Raw genomic sequence first — 17,585 nt, forward strand, 5'->3', positions numbered from 1 at the left:
CTATGCAGGCCTAGCTTGACTAGGCCACATGTTTATGCCCAGTCCATCCCAGAAATAAATATAGTACTGTGTGTCTACCCAAAAAAATGTAGTACCGTGTCTGATTGCTTCATATCATCATAAGGCAGCTTATCATCTTTTCACATTTTATACCTACAATTTATCCAATATCCGATAGGTTAGTTTTTTTATACAGTTAATTTAGATTTTCTCAATTCATTCAGTATCTGATATATATTTTTTATGAGAGCCAATTTCTTAAAAATGATATTATTTTTATATGATTATTTAATTAAATTAAATTCAAGCAATGTTGAGAATTCAAACAACCTCAAATTCAATATATGTGCATGTATATATGCACATATAGCGTGAAAGTTTGAATTTGATTTGAGATTATTCATATATTTTGAGTTTTAATTGCATGTCAAAGTAAAAATTTATGACCACATGATGTTATAAAATTAAAATTAGCAAGGATTGTAAAACTTAAAAGAAAAAAGTTGTATATTTTCACAAAAATCTTTTTAAACATTTTAAAAAAATAAAAAAAATGGACAGTTTGTAAGTTTTAAATGAATCTAAAATGAACCATAATCCATCTCTTACTAAATCTAAATTTTTGTATTTTATATTGATGATCTTATTAAAATAAACAAATAAGATGGCAAAAAAAGTAAAATAAACAACTAAATGTGTGGGGAAAAAAAAAGGAGATTGGAAACTTGAAAGAAAATGGGAATTGCTGCGTCAGCCGCCGCACAAGCACGGCGGTGATAGGCGAGTAGGTGTAAATTGTAATTTCTGAGGCGGCTGCGAGTGCCCAGGCCTGAAGAAATATCCAACTGCCTCGCTCTGAAGGTCACATAAACAACGAAGAGAAACCGAATTCGCTAGATTTATCTTTACTTGTTCTTCTGCAATGCGCGAAGCGATTCTACCGGAGCAGTGATTCAAACCCTATTCTTCTAAAGCTATCCCGGAGGCGGCACGATGGGGAAGAAGCAGCATAGCAAAGATCGGATGTTTATCACTAAAACAGAGTGGGCGACGGAATGGGGAGGGGCCAAATCCAAGGAAAATCGTACCCCATTCAAACGACTTCCTTTCTATTGCTGCGCGTACGCACTGTATTCACATTCCAATATTCAAAATTAGCTGTCACCCTCTGATGTTATCATTGAGTTCGAAATTTATAATGTGTACTCTTTTGGGTTCAGGCTTACATTTACACCGTTCGAGTATCCGGTATGCACAGCTGATGGAAGCGTTTTTGATGTTATGTGGGTATCTGTGATTTCCATGATGTCACAATTTTGAGTTTTCCCTGGTGATTTATGTTCAAATGCTATTTGATTTTTTTTTTTTATTCAGTTAGTTGTGGTTTCACAATTTGGCTGCAGGAATATAACCCCGTATATTATCAAGTATGGAAAGCATCCTGTCAGTGGAGCTCCGCTTAATCAGGACGACCTCATTCCACTAACTTTCCACAAGAATTCAGATGGTAATTACTGATTATTATCACACTAGTTTTGGACTTTAATCCACTTTTCTTCTTCTCTAACGAGCATTTATCTCCGTTGCATGGTTTTGAATTGTTTATCTGGAATATCTGTGATGTTGTTGGTAACTATATCAGAAATCTTGGTGGTTATTATGTCAAGGTTGGATAACTAAGTTTTTAAGTTCATATGTTGTTTTTTTTTACAAGTTAACACCTACGGGATAATGGTCTGGTAAATAGAACGTATTGAAAGCTTTAAACTGTCGAAATCTCTACTGAGACTGAAAGAACAAAATATTTGCATGTAGAGTATTCATGGCTGTTTGAAACTGTTTTGAGAACTAGTGTTTTGTAAAACATATTTTGAGAACAAAAAAATAATAAAAATAGGTGTTTTTTTCATTATCTTTTGTTCTCCAGAACAATAATCACAGAACACTTAAAAGTTGTTTCTATTTTTCTGTTCTTCAGAAGAATTTTTTATTTTTTGTTCTCCAAAATACTTTTTAAAAATATGTTACTAAACAGATTTTTTTGTTCTCTTGTTCTAGAGAACAGTTTAACAGGCCCCCTCTCCGGAAAACTGTGCCATCGTTATTCTTTTATGTTTCAAGATTTTTCCCTCCATCCCAGCCCTTGGGGTTGAAGGGTGGGGACGGAGGGCTGGTATGGCTTTCCTAAAACTGTATCCTCTAACCTTTCTCCTTTATTTTGTAGGGGAATATCAGTGCCCTGTGCTGAACAAAGTTTTCACTGAATTCACACATATTGTAGCTGTAAAGACCACAGGAAACGTTTTCTGCTATGAGGTTTGTGTTATTTGGGATTTGTAGTGTTAACTATACCAATTTTGTCTCTATGGTATATTCATGTAATGTGTGAATTCTTGAAAATAGGCCATCAAAGAATTAAACATCAAGACGAAAAACTGGAAGGAGCTCTTGACTGATGAGCCATTCACTAAGGATGACCTCATAACTATTCAGGCAAGTGTCACCTTTGATTGAAAATGGAAATGTTTTATCTATTTTTGTTCGGTTGGCATTAATATCATGCTGATATGTATGTGTATACTCTATGCAGAATCCCAACGCACTTGACAGCAAGGTTCTTCTGGATTTTGACCATGTTAAAAACAATTTAAAAGTTGATGATGAAGGCATGCAATGTCTTGCAGCTCCATCTTTTGTCAGCTATAATTCTGTTCTTTTATTTATTTATTTAGTTATCTTTATGTTGATGATATTGTTGATTCTATTCTTGCTTGTAGTGGCTATGATATCATTGGTCTTTCTTTTTCTCAGAACTAAATAGAATGGGTTCAGATCCAACCTATAATATAAATGTGTCTGGAGATATCAAACAAATGCTTCAGGAGCTTGGAACTGAGAGAGCAAAGGAAACTGCATTGCATGGGGGAGGTGGGAGCAAGGCACAAAAAGAAAGGGCTGCTGCACTTACTGCCATATTAGATGCAAGGTCACGTTTGAAGGAGGATTCCAAGTCAAATGGAGATGCTAAAGCACCTCAGGGATTTAGTATAGTAGACGCTGCTTCTGCTTCAGTGCATGGAAGAAGTGCAGCTGCTGCTAAAGCCTCATCAAGTGATAAAACTGCTGCTAGGATAGCTATGCACTTGGCTGGTGAGAGGGCTCCATTAAATGGGAAGCTGGTGAGTTTCACAGATTTGATCTTGCTTGGATTAGTATAATATGTAATTCAGGCTTTTGTGCATTAAGTGATTGATTTGAATTCTTTTGCATACAATATGAAGGGAGTTCCATTGACCACTTCTCTTTTCTTCCTTTTTCATTTTAGTAGCTTTTTCATTCATGTCAATTGAATTCCATATCTATGTTTTCTGGTGACATGGATGCATTCATCAACTTCACAATTTTAATAAAAGTTCTTCATTTCAGGTAAAAAGCCGATTCACAACTGGTGCTGCTTCAAGATCCTTTACTTCGACATCTTTTGACCCAGTTACAAAAAATGAATATGAATATGTAAAAGTGGAGAAAAATCCGAAAAAGAAAGGATATGTACAATTGCATACAACTCATGGAGATTTGAACATTGAGCTGCACTGTGATATAGCACCCAGGACGTGTGAAAACTTTATCACACTTTGTGAGCGTGGTTATTATAATGGGGTTGCATTTCATAGGAATATACGGTATGATGACCTTTTTTCTTTCAACTTAATCCTTGTTCTCCCTCCCTCCCTTTAGATAATCTTGATTCACATTTGTAGACCTTAAATGCATATTTCATGCAGGAATTTTATGATACAAGGTGGCGATCCTACTGGGACTGGGAGAGGAGGTGAATCAATATGGGGAAAACCATTTAAAGATGAAGTTAACTCCAAATTACTTCATTCTGGGAGGGGTGTTGTTAGCATGGCAAATAGTGGTCCACACACCAATGGCTCCCAGTTTTTTGTCCTCTACAAATCTGCAAATCATTTAAACTATAAACACACAGTTTTTGGCGGAGTGGTTGGTGGCTTGACAACATTGGCAGCCATGGAAAAGGTTCCTGTTGATGACAATGACCAACCTCTGGTAAGTCAACATTATATTCATTTTCACTCTTATGTAGGTGTCGATAGACTTTTCCTGCTTATCTTGTTTGGTTTCTCTGAACTGCATCAAGTTTCAAATTGAGTGATGAAAAGTATACCATCACACAATGTGGCTCTGCTTTATAAAAAGAATCTTCTGCTGTACAAATTTTCTTTTTCTTTTTGGTTGTATCCTTGAAAATTTTATTTGGAGTACTGCATGTCATGTGTAACTAGAGTGTTTGCAGAAGCTTAGGCTTCCATTTTCAAGGTTGAGAATTAGGCTATATTGAGCACTTTTTTGTGTCTCGCTGTGCAACAAGAGCTTGCTGTCTGTTGAATGGTGGCAAGGTTTTCCTGATTTGGAGAGTTCATATATTTATTCATGCTGAGACAATTGGGAGCTTCTAAAAAATTCCATAAACTGTGCTACGTCTTACAGTTGGTTATGTTCTATTTATCTTTTGTCTTGTAGGAGGAAATCAAGATAACAAATGTCACAGTTTTTGTCAATCCCTACACAGAACCGGATGAGGAAGACCAGGAGAAGGCTGATGTGAAGAATGCGGAGGATGAAGATAATGTTTGTTTTATACTCTCTAGTGCATTTCTTACTGGTTATTTTTACTCCTGCGGTTTTTTATTTATTATTTTTGCTCCATTCTTTCGGTTTACTGTTCAGGATAAGGTTGGAACATGGTATAGTAATCCTGGTGCGGGAACATCTGAATCTGGAGGCGTGGGTGGTGGTGGTGGTGGTGGTGTTGGCAAGTACTTGAAAGCCAGGAATGCTCAAGATTCTGCTACTGTTGACAATAGCACATCAGTTGCAGGGAAGAAAAGAAAAGTGGGGGTTGCCAGCGGTGAATTTAAAGACTTTTCAGCATGGTAGGATTCCCAACCTTGTACCACTACAAGATGTTAAACATTATTGTAGGTTTCTTGTAGCATTTATTTGAAGAGGAAAGACACGAACTGTGGCAGCATTCCTGCACTCGGTTGTGTTCCGAAAGCATGTGTACAGTAAGTGTGTTCAGTGAGAGTATATTGGTTACAACTTGCAAAAACAAGCATTTTGCCCCTCGAGCGCCTTCTCTCATCTGAACTAGAAATGACAAGTTTCAATCATGTTCTGTCGCTGCTACGTCGGAAGTATATAACGTGCTTCTCTGTATAATTGGTTTGTCCTAACAGACGGTAATATAATTTTAATGGGGCATCGAGAGCTTCTTTAGCAGCTGCCTGATCTTCCCTTTCTGAGGGCGTTACCAATCCAATCGATCTGGCTATGACATAGGTCAGAGGAGAAGTTGGCTCTTCTATTTTGGCTGAATTGTCTGGCAGGAATGCTGGATTCAGCAATAGTTGTCTTTGACTACGAGCTTCTTAAACGGATTTGGTTTATTTGTGTTTGGGTAAATGCTTCACTCTTTTTCTATTTAACTTTGATTTTTGTTTCTGGCAACAAGTATAAGGAAAAAAGAAAATCAGAGGCTAAAGAGCAAAGAAATTGGATAACTCATGCAAAAATTATCATCTTGGGGATATTACAAAAAAGCTGTTGGGGAGTGCGGCAAGTGATGAGATCCAGGATCCAGCGTAATGGTAATATTTGGCATGCGAGTCGGCAAGGCAATTGCCTTATCGGCAAACATGGTTAGTGTCAACCTGCCAAGCTCGAGAACTAATGTTCTTGAATTTCATGAACCAGTCGTGAATTTAATCTATTATACTAAATTTTTTTTTAAAAAAAGGAATTCCATGTAGATCAAAACATCGCTTGCACTTTGATATCAAGTTTGATGGGGGCGGTTAATGAAATCTTGACGTTCAAATTCATGAATCCATGAAGTAAACTCGATGGCATAAAAATATGGATAGAAATAATTTATTTAGTATATTGGAATATGAATATTGATTTGGCGATAGTCGAATTAGGCATCGGAGCGAGGGATAGAGAGTTCAGAGTAACGAATATTAACTTATAAGGGTGCTTTTGCAATGATTCTACGGATTATATGGAGAAAGAGACAAAGGAGGAAGGAGGAAGGTAAGGGGAATACTGGTCAGGGTAGCTTCCTAATTCTTGCCCCTTTTCTGCAACACTCAGCTTCAGATTGGACGAGTTCAGGGAATTAGATTCCTTGTCGACTTTTATGATGATCTCAAAGATGGAGTATCAGATTGGACTGGTTTTATTCAAAACAAACCAAGCACACGCGTGATGTACCCTATTTGATGTTTCTTTGTAGAAAAATTAATCTTTTAATTTTTTAATTTTTAATTAACTTGTAACTCAATCTCCTTAATTATGATTCATCTACAACTCAATCCCTCAACTTTTGACTCACTTATAATTTACTCCCTCAATTTTTATTAATTGTTTTTTTTTATGTTAGCTTAAATTTCACATTAAAGAGCAAGAGAAGGGTATTTTAAACCAATATATGAGCATTTTTTTTATCCTTTTTATTTTATAAGGAAATTTTTTTAAAAAAAATTAAAAAATAAAGACCGAATTATAAGTGACTCAAAAATTGACAGATTAAGTCACAACGAATTATAGAAGAGGCATTGAGTCGCAGCGACTCATAATTGAAGGATTGAGTTACAAGTAAGTTAAAAATTGAAAGGTTAAAAGATTAATTTTCTCCTTTTTTAACAAAATAACAATAATAATAATTAACAAAACCAGATAAATAAATAAAAGTGCCGACTCTGGCGTGTCGTAGGCGCAGCTTTACAGAGAGAAACATGGTCGTTTCCGTAGTTGCTTAAAGGGAGACATTCATCAGATGATGAAATAGCCATCTATTCTTTTAATTTCGTAAAATCTTTTGAAATGAAGGGGGGATTAATAATGATGATGGTTGCTGAAACTAAACTCTCAAGACGTGGTCTATCTTTGCCATGCTCCAAGCTCCAGAGGGAACATAATTTAGAATTGAGGGCGGTGACGTTTCAACTATATCCCTTCTTATGGCTTTCTATATAAAATAAAGTACGGGGCTCGCCTGATTGAAGAAAAAGGGAATATAATAAAAATCATAGATATCAAGCCGTGAACGTCCATGTCTCATTTGCTTTCATTATTTAATTAACATCAGAGAAAAGGGTATTCAAATCATCAACCATATGAGCATGGATATTTTCTCAGGCTTCATTCAAACCTGCAGCCAGCCTTTCCGGAATATATAATGAACTCGTGTCATTTTGTTCGAGATTTGATCGCTAAGGAGAATGAAAGGCATACCTCAAAACACAGGACAAGAGGGTCAAATGATTGAATTGTTCCTATAGCTGATGCTGTGTGAAGAGAAATAAAAATCTTGAAGGCTTCCAAGCATGTGATCTCAAGCAATATATAAAATGGTACTGGGAAAAAAAAAGAAAGTAGCAGACAGGGGAATACGGAAAGCCCCTCGGAGCAAACAATAATGGATATATTTAACAAATTGCAAGTTGCGACAAGGCAAGACACTACTACTGCGAGGGCACGTAGACTTATGAAAAATGAAGCAGTGTCATGGGGAGTAGGGAGCAGTAGGGAAAATGACCCCAAAACAGAATTAGACCAAGACATGGTAGGGAATGAAGGGCGAAGGCATGCCCTGGCAGTTGGAGAAGTGTACGCATTGGTAATACAAGTGAATATTATTTTATTCTCTCTCTCTGTTTTTTTTTCCCCCTTGAGATGAGAATGAGTACGAAACGTTTGAGAGGTGGGTGATGGGTAGGCGCATTGGGCTTGATCATGATGATCATTACACGACGCTGCCTTTTACTCTCTCTCTCTCTCGAGACCCAATAAGCAATTTCGCACGCCAACTCCCACTCGCTCATTTTACTTGATTTTTATTTCTCTCACCCCAAAAATCTAAACGCTAATCCACTGACAAATATGGTTCTCTCTCTCCCTCTCTCTCTCCCCCCTTGCTTACTTTTTCTCCTACTTTCATTTTTTTCATCTTTTGTCAGGTGAGCATCACAATTCTACTAGGTCATGACAGAGAAACTCTTCATCCCATTCTCAGTCAATACCCCCTCCACAAACCCGTCCCCACTTTTCCACAAATACGAATATAGACCCAGTTAGCTTCTAACCCAAAATGGAGTCATTCTCCACCCAATTCCCAAGGTTAAAAACATCACTGTAGTTTATTGATGTGGGTCCGTTTGTTGTGGATTAGATGATGGATACCTTGTTTAGGGTACTCAATTTTCAACATCAACCTCAGCCCGATCACTCCCTCAACTCCACCACCAGCCTCACTACTTCTGGCAGCTCTAAATCTTCCATGCACAATTGCTTCCCCCCGCCACAGCACCAAGAAGAATGCTTCAACCTTTTCATGGATGAAGAAGACTTATCTTCGTCTTCTTCTAAGCACTGCTATCCCTGTCATCTCCATCCTTCCCCCGCTACCGCGGCCGATTTTTCCTTCTCACCCACCAGTGACTTCAACTCGGAATTCTCCGGCAACGCCAGGTGGGTTTCCGATATCCTCATCGAGACAGCTCGTGCCTTTGCCGACAAGAACAGCCCCCGTATCCAGCAACTCATGTGGATGCTTAACGAACTCGCCTCCCCTTATGGCGACGCTCATCAGAAACTCGCCTCTTATTTCCTCCAAGCCTTGTTCGCTCGCATGACCGACTCTGGCCTCCGTACCTACCGTATCTGGACCTCCGCGTCTGACAAGAACTGCTCCTTTGAATCCACCAGGAAGACCGTCTTGAAGTTCCAGTAGGTCAGCCCTTGGACTGCCTTCGGTCATGTAGCTTCCAATGGCGCCATCTTGGAAGCCCTCGAAGCCGAGCCTAGATTACACATACTCGATTTCAGCAATACTTATTGCACCCAGTGGCCTACTCTTTTAGAATCTTTGGCCACTCGCACTGACGATGCGCCGCACCTCCGCTTAACCACCGTCATCACCAGCAGACCAGGAGGTTTCGTTGCAGCAGTTCAAAAAGTCATGAAGGAAATAGGTGCTAGGATGGAGAAATTCGCTCGTCTCATGGGTGTGCCATTCAAATTCCACGTCATCCATCACACCGGTGATCTTTCAGAGTTGAACTTCGCGGAATTAGATATTATAGACGACGAGGCTTTGGCTATAAACTGTGTGAACGCTTTGCATTCGGTCACGGTCATTGGTAATGGTAATCATCGTGACGCGTTGATATCCTCGTTTCGGAGATTACAGCCTAGAATAGTTACAATAGTGGAAGAAGAAGCTGATCTTGATGTTGGTTATGATGGTTTTGAGTTTGTGAACGGGTTTGAGGAATGCTTGAGGTGGTTTAGAGTTTATTTTGAGGCGTTGGAGGAGTGCTTCCCGAAGACGAGCAACGAAAGGCTCGTGCTTGAGAGAGGGGCGGGACGAGCGATGGTTGACTTGGTGGCCTGTGATCCGTCAGAGTCGGTGGAGCGGCGGGAAAGGGCGGGACGATGGTCACAGCGGATGCATGGGGGTGGGTTCAATGCGGTGTCGTTCAGCGACGAGGTTTGTGACGATGTGAGGGCGCTGCTGAGAAGGTACAAGGAGGGGTGGTCAATGACACAGTGCTCCCACGCCGGAATATTCTTGTCGTGGAAGGATCAGCCGGTGGTGTGGGCCAGTGCATGGAGACCTTGACGACATGATGCGTGGAGCGTGATGTATTCGCACGTGTTCTCGGTTTTTCTGGCACGTGCATGGGGGCGCTAAATAAAGAGTTCTGCAATGTGCTTTTCCCCTCCCCCCACCCCCTTTTTTTTTAACTTGTTAGTTTAGGAATCCATAGGGATAAAGGAGGATTTGGGAGAGGAACATGCTTGTGTTAAAATTGGAAAAGGAACGAAGGACACTGGTTTTCGTTAGACTGGTTAAATTTTTGGGTTTTTTGGATCATTATGGCTTGAATGTGTGCCGTGAAGTTATTCTATTGATCAATTCATTTCTTGTTATTATTTTATTACTGAGCCATGCCATATATAGTTGAATAAATCTGATCTTATGGGTTCATCCACATTGAGTAGTAACTATGTAACTGATGGTTACTTTCTCTTTTGCCAAATAATTACTGCACTGGAGTTCTCTCTCTCTCTCTTTTCCTGATTGTTTTGGAATTTTCGTTTTACTAACATTTTAATTCTTATTGATAAAAATAACGGTGGTTGGATATAAGAACGTTTTAATCAAACAGTATTTGATTTTATTAGAAGTTAACCCATATTTAATACTAAACTTTTTAAATCTTTATGCATAACCTTCAATCATTTTAAAAGTGAAGTAGCTTAGTTTAAGAAGTCTAGTCTCCTTGTTTGCAAATTGATTATAACTAAAATATAATATTTTTTTCATGCTGGTACAAATTTGACCTGAGATGAGTTGCACGATAAATAACAAGTCGTTGGGGGAAATCATAATTAATCTGTCATCCTTGTATTTTTCATAATATTTAAGGTGTTTTTTAGTTGTTGGACTTGGCCTACCGTATTTGATCTTAATTTCTCTAGACAAATCACAAATGGATCCAAAAAGAAATTGGGTTTGGTATTTGGTGTGTAAGGATGATATCAGCTAAAAGAACATTAGGATTTAAATTACCAGGATGGAACTTGAGATTTTATCAGGTCGTTACATGAACTTCAATAAAACAAGGCTCATTATCTTGTTTTTGGACCATAGAATCTTAGGACGGCCACTGAGTTAAATGGATTTGGACTCTCTACATTTCTGTTCCCTCCATTTCCCTCATTTCTTCTATCTTCATCATTTATTAATTTTATTATTTAAAAAAATTATTTAATAAAATAATTTAAATGGTGTAAATTGAAGAAATGAAAAAAAAATAAGAAAAAAAATGGAGAGGAGTTAAATGAGTCATGTTTGGGGAATCTTATGAAAAGGCGCAGTAGTCATAGTGGCTTAAGGTCTTTAGTGGCCTCCACGCTGTCTTGAAAATGGAATTCTATTTCTCTTTGATTTTTCTTGTTTTTCAATCGCTTCTACGGAGTCTGTCACACATATTTCAGCTTTTCGCTCTTTATGGTCCCACCAACCCTGAACTCTTTCTTTCATGGAAGTTTCATGATGGGAAACTTTTGCCTTGAAATCCAATATTTTTTTCCTATTAAAAGGAAAAAAAAAAAACCAATATCGTTTTTAAGTAAATAAACAACGAAAAGGCAATATTGTAAACAGTCGGTTCATCTTTTAAGGTTTACATTTCTTGAACTGCTCCACGTTTACATACCCACTCTTAATCCCTTTGAATGAATGAATATATATATATATATATTTTTTTTTTTTTCCTTTTTCCCTTCGGATTATAAAATAATTCTAGTTGCTTTCATTTAGTATTCTTTAAGGTGCTTTGATGGTGGCCCATGCCGCCTTCTGCAAGTTTAAGCTTTGGAATCCTTTTCTATTATGCTGATAACGACCAGCTGATCCCCTCGTTTTAACGGGACCAGGTTCAAGCAAAAAAGCTAGTTCTGGTGTATGAATACAAATAATAAAGAAAAAACCAGTCTGCTAACTTCAGTCTATTGCAGCAAGCAATAGATACGCAAACGCAAAATGATCGAAGAGACCCAGAACCATAAAAGAATGAAGCTGTCGACTCGTATGTCGTACGAGTAAATCTACTCTCCTCATTGTCTGAAGCTTCTCACTGCAGGACAATATATTCCTATGATCGTGAGAGAAGAATATGGGTTTAAGGACACAATTTTGGATAACTTATCCATTTGAGTTGTCCACAAAGCTGGATAGGTAGCTCCCTATTTCCTTCCCCACTTGACCGCCCAGAAGAGCACCAGAAATAGAATCATTGGTTTAAAGTGGGATTCCGAGTCAGCTACTTTTTGAGATTCTGGGAAGATTTACTTTTTGTATAGCACAAGACGACAAAAGTTTGAAAGTTTCAATGACCCACATAGCATTTTAAAAGGGGCATGTGGAGCAATTCCACTCTTCCAGATGGTGTAGCTCATAAAAATAAAGGAAAAAACGACATACCCACAAGAATGAATGAATCATTTATACGTATACACAAGACATCCTGATACAGCTGATAGACAATGCTGGCTTATTAGCAAAACTCCACCCAGCAGGCAACTCGATAAGAATCAATCTCAGACTAATACAGCCACCTTCCCAAAAGAAAACCGTCAGCGCTCTGCAGGTTCTTTCACCCTTAGGTTGCTATGTCCGAAGCAGGTGAATAGCAATAAAACTCAGCTGAGAGGTTCATCGAGACTTCATATACCATTACAAAATATACAAAGGAAAAAAAAAAAATTCTAAACCCACCCCAACCGAGACAGTCTCCATTTTCTATGCCAATAGATAGAAACTCTTGACCACAATGGGAATTCAAAGTTGAACTCTAGAGGCCGATCAGCAGGTCCTGCCACTATCAAGGGCAACCACACATATCTTGAGTCCCTTAAGTCAGCTGAATTCCATCGATCAGCCATGAAAATGAATGAACCTGAGAGCCCAGGCAGAGGAAAAACAAAAGTGCTCTGAGCAAAGAAGGTTGTTTGTTGAAACACTTTGTTTCCTCCAATGCATGGATTTCCCAATGTCTCCCAAGGCCCCAGGATTGACTCGGCTGCATGAGCCAGTGCCTCATTTGGGGCCCATCCAGTGCAGCCTGATGTAATCATGTAATATGTGCCGTGGTGCTTGAACAGGGCTGGCGCTTCCCTGTGTTGTCCCACAAGAATCCTTCTCATGACAGATGTCACATTGAGATAATCTTCAGTCAGGGGTCCTATGTGCAGTTCACTATTGTCCTCAGAGGAATATATCAGATACGCTACTCCATCATCATCCTTGAAAATCGTCATATCCCTGCTTTCACATCCATGCGGTCTTTGGCTACCAAGATAATCAAAAGGACCATCAGGAGTATCACTGATTGCTACTCCAACAGCTGCCTTGGTATAGTTGGCATCATCAATATGCATCCACATCACATATTTTCCAGTCTTCTCATTGTAAATCACTTTCGGCCTCTCAAGTACATTGGACTTGTGCAGATCATGGGTTTCATTTGTTTCCTGAGCTGCCAGGACGATTCCCTCATTTTTCCAAGCCCACAAATCCTTGGAGGAGTAGCAACCAACTCCTATGATGTCCACCTAATGGAGAAAGTGATGTAGATTAATCTGATATTTGCCACAAAGGTATGCAGCTTAGTAAATACAATATTGATTGAAAAATGTGTTCCCTTGACAGCCACAGAAAGATGAAGTTATAATAGCATGAACTGGAGTCATCGTATTAAAAGAATATCAGGACTATAACTAAAGTTTTAAAAATCGTCGTTTCATTTACAACAGTCATTGAAAGAGAAAAATTGATTTTATCAAGAAGAAGTTCACTTGAAAGACATGAATTAGAGGGAGCAAAAGGAGAAGCACAGATAAAATAATACTATTAGGGGAGTGTATTAAGTGAGAGTGGAGATCTTATATAAAAGGTGAGAAGAGGAGAAAAGATCACCCTTTCCCCTTAGACTAGAATGCAATAATCAAAACTAGTTAAGATTTTGTCATAAATGTGTTTCTTAATTTTCAAATGAATGGTTCTTACATCAATAATAACCATTGGTTTGTGATTTAAGGCTAATTACTTATACTTCTCACCTCTCACCTAGATAATTCATTTCCCTTGATAGAATTAGAACCCCATAATACTCGTGCTCTAGAATATCTTTCAAAGTTATACTTATACCAACTTCATGACATTGCATGCCAATTCAATTGCAAAACCATTTTAGCTCGTGTCAAAGAAAAGTTCCCCTGACCTCTGCAATCACCTAAAACCCTACTCACAGGGTGAGAGAACACACCACCAGATGGAAAGCCAACAACAATCTTTCCCTTTCATTGTTTTTTCATACAATGGCTTTTCCAGATTTTGTCCAACTTAAGTAAAAGCTTGAATGATTTAGAGAGTTTAGGAGACCAATTTTTCTAGGGATTATCAAAATGCCAGAAGTACTGTGATCTCTTGGATGTAAAAACTTCCCTTGAGTATTATTATAGGAAATCATAATAAGTGGACTTTGAGCTTTAAATCGGAGACAAGAAATTTTATGCACCACCAGTTGTTCAAGAAAGTCCCATATTCTTGGAAAAGTATCAAGTCATCAAGCCTTGAACTAAGTATATCAAGCAAAACCATTATATATATTAAATAGACAACACTTCACAAATCCTATTTGCCTCAAATAGAACTGTCAATTAGAGCTAGGCCGGCTGGCCCTAAGCCCGATTATACCTCAAGGTTACATTTTGCAAGGCTCGACCTTGGCCCTCAAGATTTTAGGGCCAGCCCTACAAGCCTCGGTCCTATTTTTTTTTTCAGTTTAAAAACCTAAAAAAGCATATTTATAATTCAAAAAAAGTTATTACACATAACATTAAGTTTAGAAAAATAAAACTAGGTTAATCTACACCACAACAAATATATAAAATTTAAATTTAAATATCCAAGTCTAATATTAAATAACAACATCAAAATTAACACTAATAAAAATTAGACTTTGTTAGCATCATTAACTAAATTTTGATAAATGAATGAGGGAGGGAGGAATGACTCTAGCGTTTTCATTTCTTGTAGTTAAATACTTAGTCTTAAATTTTTTTTAGATTGAAATTTGAAGAAAAAAATAATAAAAAGGCTTAAAAGGGCTTATCTTTTTATTTTCAAGCTTAAAAGGAATGACTCATTTAAGCCTGAATTACCATTTTCCATCCTAAAGTAGCGGCCTAGCCCTAATTATTTTAGGGTTTAAAAGGGCCGAGACAGCTTTGCTCAAAATAAAAGTGCATTTTTCCTTTTAAACCCCCCCTGGTGGTAATATAGTTGGAGGTAAAGCTGGTTCGTTTAAGAATTCTTAACTATATGCGAATTAGATCACTTATTATAGAAACAAAATAAGAGAAAAAGACACCAGCAACAGTGTTTATTGAGCATTAGTAGTTATATCACCTGGACCATTTTCTCTACCTTGTGCCAATATCTTTCCATAGATTGAAGAAACTGTCAAGCTTATATCTCTCAGTATGGTATTATTTGCATTTGCATCACGTTGGAATACTCTTACAATTACAATATCTCCTCTGTCACATTAACAGATCATAATATATCTGCTTTCGTAGACTGATGAGAATATGGTACTCTTATGCAGTTATGCTCATATTAACATTTGAAGAATTGAATAAAAAATTATTTAAAATACCATTTTTCTGCCAAATATTTGGAGTATCGATAATGATATAGGGAATGATCAATGGTCCTGAACTCAAGAAACTGGGTACTTCATTTGAAAGTTGAAACTGACATAAAGAGTAAGGCCCCTTAAACAACAATCTAACATGAATCAAATTCATATCCAAGTGAGCACCTGAGGAAAAGGAAAGATCCAGGAAGATATGAGATTCAAATGCACATCTTTAATCAAGTGTATTCCTTATTATCATTTAATATAGCATTGGCATAGCCTCTGCATCAACCATTAATGTAACTTACTAGGATAGAATAAAGACTAACTATACAAACTCCAATTGCCATAATGGAAATCATTTAGTTAAGAATAAGTCGTCTTTCAAATTAAATGACATACCCGTGCAATTCCATTCTTGGGAGATTGGTAGGTGGGCCCTTCTTTATACTCACCATACCAATAGTACGTCCTTGATATTTTATCAAACAGAATGCCCCCTCCATGGGCTTGAATGGGATTTCCATCAGTATCCAACCAAATTCTCCCAGGATGATAGTAATAACTATCATTTCTATCATCCTTCATTGGATCTACAGCACTCTCCTGCCCAGGAAAAAATACGTGTCTCAGTTGGGATTCTTCATTCAGGAATTCATCTATCAGTGTGGTTGCCCGCTTAGGTCTGCGTTTTTCTGCCCGAGGAGACCTCTTTCCTCTTGGTGGGGGAATTTGAATGTTCTCCTCATCCACTTGTTGAAGTTCATGAAATAGAGGATGATGACTTGCAAGCAATTGGAACTCTCCATACTCTGTGGCTTTGCGGCGAACATTGGAAAACAAATTAAGCAACAGAAGGCAACCAACCAAGCTCCATATCACAACAGATGTTGAGCACCTGCTTCCACCGTAGCAACGTAAAGTAGCAGATTTCCTGTGTTTGTTCCTCATCCTCATTTTCTCTTCCTGTTGTCTTCAAGATAACGTTTGGCCTTAACGAGTTGCAACCTATGGCCAACAACCCAACTAAATATAAGTGACAGGCTTCCAATCCACATTGTAGTGAAGAGAATACCCATTCATTGGGATGCATAAATGAAAGTACTGAAATTGGTGACACAGGGTTTCATAATTGGACTTCGTCCCTCTCCTGGTTACATGATTTATACATGCATTTTGAACGAAAAGTTAAATTACTAGAAGCACAATACTCAATTTATTATCTGACATCCTCTCTCACTCGTACATGTTGGCCGGAACTAAGGAAATTTTTAAAGCACCAAGGGCCCCTTGGTGATCACCAAGGAAAACATTCGCTTTCCAATACACAAGAAATCAAAAAGAGATACATTATAATTTTATTACCATAGTTTAGTTATAGAGTTTTATACTTATTTGTTTTGTATGGTGGATGGCGTTTTCCATTCTTACCATTCTACCAAACACTCTGTGAGACTACCATATTTCGTATCTAAGTAGTAAATAGTAACCGCCATCAATTCATCATATGAATTTTCAGGAAACGAAAAGGAATTAATGCACAAAGACAATCGGACTAACAACTGCTTAGCTACGGTAAAGAACTAGGTGCAATACGATATTTCCCATTAAAACAAAGGCATCAGAATTCGATCCCAAGTGTCAGGCGTCTAGACATTCCCACAAAACCATAAAATAGCTCGGTCCCAAAAGACATCGCTTCCGAATGAAGCAAACAGAAACTCATCAGCAGATACTCGGGAAAGAAAAAGAAGGAAACACAGAACGTAATAGATACAGGATAAAAGCTTCTAAAGTCAGAAACCAGAAAGCAAGGCGAGGCAAGAATCGAAAAAATCACCAGGTATCGGCCGAACTGCGAGAAGAACAGTACAGTCGGACATGGAATTCTCTTGCCAGCGATGTTGCTGATAGAACCAGCTAACTACGGTAAGCCCATTTGCCAGGAGAACAGCAAGTCAGGGGAGAAATGGAGGACGATGAAAAGGATATTAATTAGATGTGAAGAGAAGTTTGGATCTGAGGATGACGATGTTGACTAGATACCAAAGCTGGTGTCTCTGTCCGCCAGTGAGGTTCGGTCCCTAATCCCTAATGCCTCGCAGGTCTCAAAGCTTTCACTCTTTCGTTTTTCCTTTTTTGTTTTTATTTCCATGTACTGTTGTTAGCGATATAACCTGCAGGAAATAATACAATCCTATAATTCACCGTTTAGTGTTTAGCATCCAAAATGACTGGAGCGGTTGGCTGGCAATGGCAACATAATCATTTAATTGCAGC

General features: G+C 38.1%; 4 protein-coding genes across 4 annotated transcripts; 3 read left to right on the plus strand and 1 right to left on the minus strand.

The window, feature by feature from the left end:
- Positions 1-699: 699 nt before the first annotated feature.
- LOC129322745 (peptidyl-prolyl cis-trans isomerase CYP65) lies at positions 700-5,159 on the plus strand. The gene is made up of 11 exons (XM_054969110.1): positions 700-1,121; positions 1,221-1,283; positions 1,404-1,507; positions 2,225-2,316; positions 2,404-2,493; positions 2,591-2,666; positions 2,812-3,179; positions 3,427-3,683; positions 3,786-4,074; positions 4,549-4,656; positions 4,756-5,159. The coding sequence occupies exons 1-11, from the start codon at positions 994-996 to the stop codon at positions 4,963-4,965; spliced, it is 1,785 nt and encodes a 594-aa protein (XP_054825085.1). The 5' UTR covers positions 700-993; the 3' UTR covers positions 4,966-5,159.
- Positions 5,160-7,922: 2,763 nt separating this feature from the next.
- On the plus strand, positions 7,923-10,034 carry LOC129322746 (protein SHORT-ROOT-like). The gene has a single exon (XM_054969111.1). It carries the CDS (start codon positions 8,264-8,266, stop codon positions 8,822-8,824), a length of 561 nt encoding a protein of 186 aa, XP_054825086.1. The 5' UTR covers positions 7,923-8,263; the 3' UTR covers positions 8,825-10,034.
- Positions 9,053-9,715, plus strand: LOC129321995 (protein SHORT-ROOT-like). The gene has a single exon (XM_054968022.1). The coding sequence runs from the start codon at positions 9,053-9,055 to the stop codon at positions 9,713-9,715; it is 663 nt and encodes a 220-aa protein (XP_054823997.1).
- A 2,056-nt stretch (positions 10,035-12,090) lies between the features above and the next one.
- LOC129322747 (uncharacterized) lies at positions 12,091-17,457 on the minus strand. The gene is made up of 3 exons (XM_054969112.1): positions 17,146-17,457; positions 15,708-16,313; positions 12,091-13,215 (listed from the first exon to the last, which is right to left on the minus strand). The coding sequence occupies exons 2-3, from the start codon at positions 16,260-16,262 to the stop codon at positions 12,370-12,372; spliced, it is 1,401 nt and encodes a 466-aa protein (XP_054825087.1). The 5' UTR covers positions 16,263-16,313; positions 17,146-17,457; the 3' UTR covers positions 12,091-12,369.
- Positions 17,458-17,585: the final 128 nt, after the last annotated feature.

The sequence above is a fragment of the Prosopis cineraria genome, unplaced genomic scaffold (assembly GCF_029017545.1).
Source record: "Prosopis cineraria cultivar Desert tree isolate PC_DT_omini unplaced genomic scaffold, ASM2901754v1 PC10, whole genome shotgun sequence".
Taxonomy (NCBI): Eukaryota; Viridiplantae; Streptophyta; class Magnoliopsida; order Fabales; family Fabaceae; genus Prosopis; species Prosopis cineraria.